Source organism: Periophthalmus magnuspinnatus, chromosome 14 (assembly GCF_009829125.3).
Source record: "Periophthalmus magnuspinnatus isolate fPerMag1 chromosome 14, fPerMag1.2.pri, whole genome shotgun sequence".
NCBI lineage: Eukaryota > Metazoa > Chordata > Actinopteri > Gobiiformes > Gobiidae > Periophthalmus > Periophthalmus magnuspinnatus.
Genome location: NC_047139.1, coordinates 256,254 through 262,522, shown reverse-complemented (window position 1 = coordinate 262,522; position 6,269 = coordinate 256,254). Strand labels below are relative to the sequence as shown.

Here is a 6,269-nt window from a genome sequence, read left to right as displayed (position 1 = left end):
ACCTGAACGAGTGCACCTGAACGCATCACCAACGAGTGCACCTGAATGAGTGCACCTGAACACATCACTGACAAATGCACCTGAACACATCACCAACTAGTGCACCTGAACGAGTGCACCTGAACAAGTGCACCTGAACGCAGCACGAACGCAAAACGTCTAGATTCAAAATAATAAGTGTAATTCAGCACTTTGGATTTGTTTGTTTTAATATGTGGTGGTATGTCAGAGATTTAACTCAGATGCCCTACCTTTTAAAAACACAGTGGGGCACTTCCTGTATTAACACATGATGACATCACAAGGTGGAACAGAGTGTTTTCTGCAGGGTTTTCCAGGTCTGTTTGTGACGAGAAAACATTAACAGAACAGAGGAGGAGGAGTGACACTGCTGTTGTGTCTTAGGGCAACACACCTTTCCACCTTCGCTCACTTCAGTCAGTGTTGTTTTATGAGGAAGGGCATCTGGTTTAATATCTGCCAAATCACAAAAGGACTTTCTCATGTCTGGTGAACCGGATTTGAGTTGTATAAATATGTTCTGACACTGCTATGCAAAGAGAAAACCATAGGCCAGTTATGAAACCATGTGCAAATGAACTTTAAAGGCACACTGTGTAACTTTTCAGGGGGAGGCTCTGTGTGTTTAATGGAGCTGAAACATACGTCCTGTTTCACTTTCACCAAAGACTTTACACTTTAACACGACCTGGAAGGTGAAGAACATGGACTGTAGCTAGTTAGCACGTAGCTGATTAGCTTGTAGTTGGTTAGCTCGTAGCTAGTTAGCATGTAGCTGGTTAGCACATAGGTGGTTAGCACATAGGTGGTTAGCACATAGGTGGTTAGCACATAGGTGGTTAGCACATAGGTGGTTAGCACATAGGTGGTTAGCACATAGGTGGTTAGCACATAGGTGGTTAGCACATAGGTGGTTAGCTCGTAGCTGTTTAGATGAAAAGTCTATGGGAAAAATGAATGACAGTTAATGACAGAACCGGGGGCAGGGCTTAAAATACTATTGTAACCATGGTAACCCCCCTGCTCATCTCCATGGTGATGTTTTACCTGGAATGTTTCATAGTATGGCATTAGAGGGGGTCACCTCTGCACAGATCTGACCTGTAACTCGGTCCTATGGTGTCACTTACATGTCTCTATGGAGATAGATTATTTTAATGCCATACTGTGGAATATTTCAGGTCAGAAAGGTTACACAGTGAGTTCAAACATTAAACACCCAGAGGCAGTTGTTCCTCTGGGATCTGTGGACACTCGAGAGTTTCCACCTGAAAAAAAAAAGATTAAAAATATTAGTCACTTATGCAACATTTTATTGTTTTATTAGAAGAAAAAAAACACATTTTATTTAAAGAGGAAGTATTACACTAATGTGGAGTATTAAAGAGGAGGTATTACACTAATGTGGAGTATTAAAGAGGAGGTATTACACTAATGTGGAGTATTAAAGAGGAGGTATTACACTAATGTGGAGTATTAAAGAGGAGGTATTACACTAATGTGGAGTATTAAAGAGGAGGTATTACACTAATGTGGATATTAAAGAGGAGGTATTACACTAATGTGGAGTATTAAAGAGGAGGTATTACACTAATGTGGATATTAAAGAGGAGGTATTACACTAATGTGGATATTAAAGAGGAGGTATTACACTAATGTGGATATTAAAGAGGAGGTATTACACTAATGTGGAGTATTAAAGAGGAGGTATTACACTAATGTGGAGTATTAAAGAGGAGGTATTACACTAATGTGGAGTATTAAAGAGGAGGTATTACACTAATGTGGATATTAAAGAGGAGGTATTACACTAATGTGGATATTAAAGAGGAGGTATTACACTAATGTGGAGTATTAAAGAGGAGGTATTACACTAATGTGGAGTATTAAAGAGGAGGTATTACACTAATGTGGAGTATTAAAGAGGAGGTATTACACTAATGTGGATATTAAAGAGGAGGTATTACACTAATGTGGATATTAAAGAGGAGGTATTACACTAATGTGGAGTATTAAAGAGGAGGTATTACACTAATGTGGAGTATTAAAGAGGAGGTATTACACTAATGTGGATATTAAAGAGGAGGTATTACACTAATGTGGATATTAAAGAGGAGGTATTACACTAATGTGGAGTATTAAAGAGGAGGTATTACACTAATGTGGAGTATTAAAGAGGAGGTATTACACTAATGTGGAGTATTAAAGAGGAGGTATTACACTAATGTGGAGTATTAAAGAGGAGGTATTACACTAATGTGGATATTAAAGAGGAAGTATTACACTAATGTGGAGTATTAAAGAGGAAGTATTACATTAATGTGGATATTAAAGAGGAAGTATTACACTAATGTGGATATTAAAGAGGAGGTATTACACTAATGTGGAGTATTAAAGAGGAGGTATTACACTAATGTGGAGTATTAAAGAGGAGGTATTACACTAATGTGGAGTATTAAAGAGGAGGTATTACACTAATGTGGATATTAAAGAGGAGGTATTACACTAATGTGGAGTATTAAAGAGGAAGTATTACATTAATGTGGATATTAAAGAGGAAGTATTACACTAATGTGGATATTAAAGAGGAAGTATTACATTAATGTGGATATTAAAGAGGAGGTATTACACTAATGTGGATATTAAAGAGGAGGTATTACACTAATGATAATTCTCCCTCTTTAATAAAAGTCTTTTTCTGCACAAATCACCAAAATGTTCTGATATTTTCACGGCTGTAAGCACCAAGAGCAGGTGTGCTTCACCACATTTTAAACATTTATATTTAAACGTTTATATAAAGTGTGTTTTTCTTGTAGATTTGAACAAAGAGGCGACGATTTCGATGATGTCATGACCTGTATTTAACGCTTGTTTCAATATTTAAAGGAGCCACATTTCCACTGAGCGCTAACGTGTTTATGCTAATGAGCTTCTATCACTAGTGTCTTGCTCAAGGACACAACAGTAAACAGCACAGAGCGGGGACTGAACCGTCCACTTTTGAATAACGATGAGAGCGTTTTGACTGGGGTTCAGCTCAGAAAGAAAAGGGATTTGAAGGTGTATTTTTTTTGTTAGCGTTAGCATTAGCATACTGTTAGCTTGATTCTAAGAACAATACAAATTTAAACTGCCAGCGGTGATGAGGGCCCTCGGCAGATTGCACACACACTGCTAAACGGTTCTGTTCACACTCGTGACTGTGACGTCACAGAGCTAAATGAAGCTGATCGAGGCTAGCAGTTATAGCGGCTAATCTGCCATGATCCGTGTAGCATAGCAACCAAAGAGCCAATCAGGAGTGAGGTTGTTAAAGGCACTTGGCCCTTCTCACCTGCACCGCTGGTTTAACAGAGAGCGGGCGCTTAGCAACACTGTCAATCAAACCTGTTGCTAACGCTAACAGGAGCGACCTCGGGGAAAGAAGGACCTGATTTGTCTGTTATTAATGTTCAGATCTTGATTTACAGACACAAAAGTGAAATAAAAACCCCAGGATCGGGCGGGTTTTACAGAGGAGTGGGTGGAGATAGGGGGTAGGTGAAATCGTACATTTTCTGAGCGCTCAAGCCTCACACGCAGGACGATGACACAAACATGCAGAAATTCATCAGATGATGACGAGGGAACGCTGTTACAATATGTCCCCTTTAAAACAAGCTAACTCCAGGCTAAGTCCAGGCTAACTCTAGGCTAACTCCAGGCTAAGTCCAGGCTAACTCTAGGCTAAGTCCAGGCTAACTCCAGGTTAACTACAGGCTAAGTCCAGGCTAACTCTAGGCTAACTCCAGGTTAAGTCCAGGCTAACTCCAGGCTAACTCTAGGCTAACTCCAGGCTAAGTCCAGGCTAACTCTAGGCTAAGTCCAGGCTAACTCTAGGCTAACTCCAGGCTAAGTCCAGGCTAACTCCAGGTTAACTACAGGCTAAGTCCAGGCTAACTCCAGGCTAACTCTAGGCTAACTCTAGGCTAAGTCCAGGCTAACTCCAGGCTAACTCTAGGCTAACTCCAGGCTAACTCCAGGCTAACTCTAGGCTAACTCTAGGCTAAGTCCAGGCTAACTCCAGGCTAACTCCAGGCTAACTCTAGGCTAACTACAGGCTAAGTCCAGGCTAACTCCAGGCTAACGCTGGTCCTTGTAGCTCCTTTCCACCCATGTAGGTGGTGCTGGTGTAGCACTTTTATAGTCACTTCCCGGGGCAGTACAAACCCTCAGGGCTGTGGAAGTGTCTTGCTCGACGACACAGCGGCAGTGGAAATGTGTTTTTTCTGTTTTGTAGCATGATTCCAGAGTGTGTCACATGACGCTGCAGACACACGTCTATGACCCGTGTATTTAATAAAAACATCTCTGCTCCGTCTGACTGTCTCTGCTCCACCCGACACCTCCACCCGACACCTCCACCCGACACCAGACACCTCCACCAGACACCTCCACCCGACACCTCCACCAGACACCTCCACCTCCACCAGACACCTCCACCAGACACCTCCACCCGACACCTCCACCCGACACCTCCACCAGACACCTCCACCAGACACCAGACACCTCCACCCGACACCTCCACCCGACACCTCCACCAGACACCTCCACCCGACACCTCCACCAGACACCTCCACCAGACACCTCCACCAGACACCAGGCACCAGACACCTCCACCTCCACCCGACACCTCCACCCGACACCTCCACCCGACACCTCCACCAGACACCTACACCCGACACCTCCACCCGACACCTCCACCAGACACCTCCACCAGACACCTCCACCTACACCCGACACCTCCACCAGACACCTCCACCAGACACCAGACACCTCCACCCGACACCTCCACCAGACACCTCCACCTCCACCAGACACCTCCACCAGACACCTCCACCCGACACCTCCACCCGACACCTCCACCAGACACCTCCACCAGACACCAGACACCTCCACCCGACACCTCCACCCGACACCTCCACCAGACACCTCCACCCGACACCTCCACCAGACACCTCCACCAGACACCTCCACCAGACACCAGGCACCAGACACCTCCACCTCCACCCGACACCTCCACCCGACACCTCCACCCGACACCTCCACCCGACACCTCCACCAGACACCTACACCCGACACCTCCACCCGACACCTCCACCCGACACCTCCACCAGACACCTCCACCAGACACCTCCACCTACACCCGACACCTCCACCAGACACCTCCACCAGACACCAGACACCTCCACCCGACACCTCCACCCGACACCTCCACCAGACACCTCCACCAGACACCAGACACCTCCACCCGACACCTCCACCCGACACCTCCACCAGACACCTCCACCAGACACCTCCACCTCCACCCGACACCTCCACCCGACACCTCCACCAGACACCTCCACCTACACCCGACACCTCCACCAGACACCTCCACCAGACACCTCCACCAGACACCTCCACCAGACACCTCCATCACACTGTAAACTGAACCTGAGGACTGAACCAGGTCTAAACCTGGAGTTAGATGCACAGGGCTTATTACTGTATTGGCCCAGATGCCCTCCCTGGAGGACTCCTCACTCTGTGACAAAAGCTCTTTCATTTATCACAACAGTTTGAACAACAGCACTTTAAAAAAATCACCCCAGAGTCGAGACGATCGATGCCCCAAACATTTATGCTCCTGGATCAGCCTCTTTAGACCTGGTTTAGACCTGGTTTAGTCCTGGTTTAGACCTGGTTTAGTCCTGGTTTGGACCTGGTTTAGTCCTGGTTTGGACCTGGTTTAGTCCTGGTTTGGACCTGGTTTGGACCTGGTTTAGACCTGGTTTAGTCCTGGTTTGGACCTGGTTTGGACCTGGTTTAGACCTGGTTTAGTCCTGGTTTAGACCTGGTTTAGTCCTGGTTTAGACCTGGTTTAGACCTGGTTTAGTCCTGGTTTAGACCTGGTTTAGTCCTGGTTTAGTCCTGGTTTAGACCCGGTTTAGACCTGGTTTAGACCTGGTTTAGTCCTGGTTTAGTCCTGGTTTAGACCCGGTTTAGACCTGGTTTAGACCTGGTTTAGACCTGGTTTAGTCCTGGTTGTATTGTGATAACTGGAGGGCATCTGGGCCAATACAGTAATAAGCCCTGTGCATCTAACTCCAGGTTTAGACCTGGTTTAGTCCTGGTTTAGTCCTGGTTTAGTCCTGGTTTAGTCCTGGTTTAGTTCCAGAGGAGGTTTAAATGATCTGACTGGGTAAAATCAATATGATCCAATC

General features: G+C 45.6%; 1 protein-coding gene across 1 annotated transcript; it reads left to right on the top strand.

Annotated features, from left to right (window-relative positions):
• Positions 1–4,346: 4,346 nt before the first annotated feature.
• LOC117381513 (uncharacterized) lies at positions 4,347–5,492 on the top strand. Its single transcript, XM_033978493.1, has one exon. The coding sequence runs from the start codon at positions 4,347–4,349 to the stop codon at positions 5,490–5,492; it is 1,146 nt and encodes a 381-aa protein (XP_033834384.1).
• The last annotated feature ends 777 nt before the right edge of the window (positions 5,493–6,269 follow it).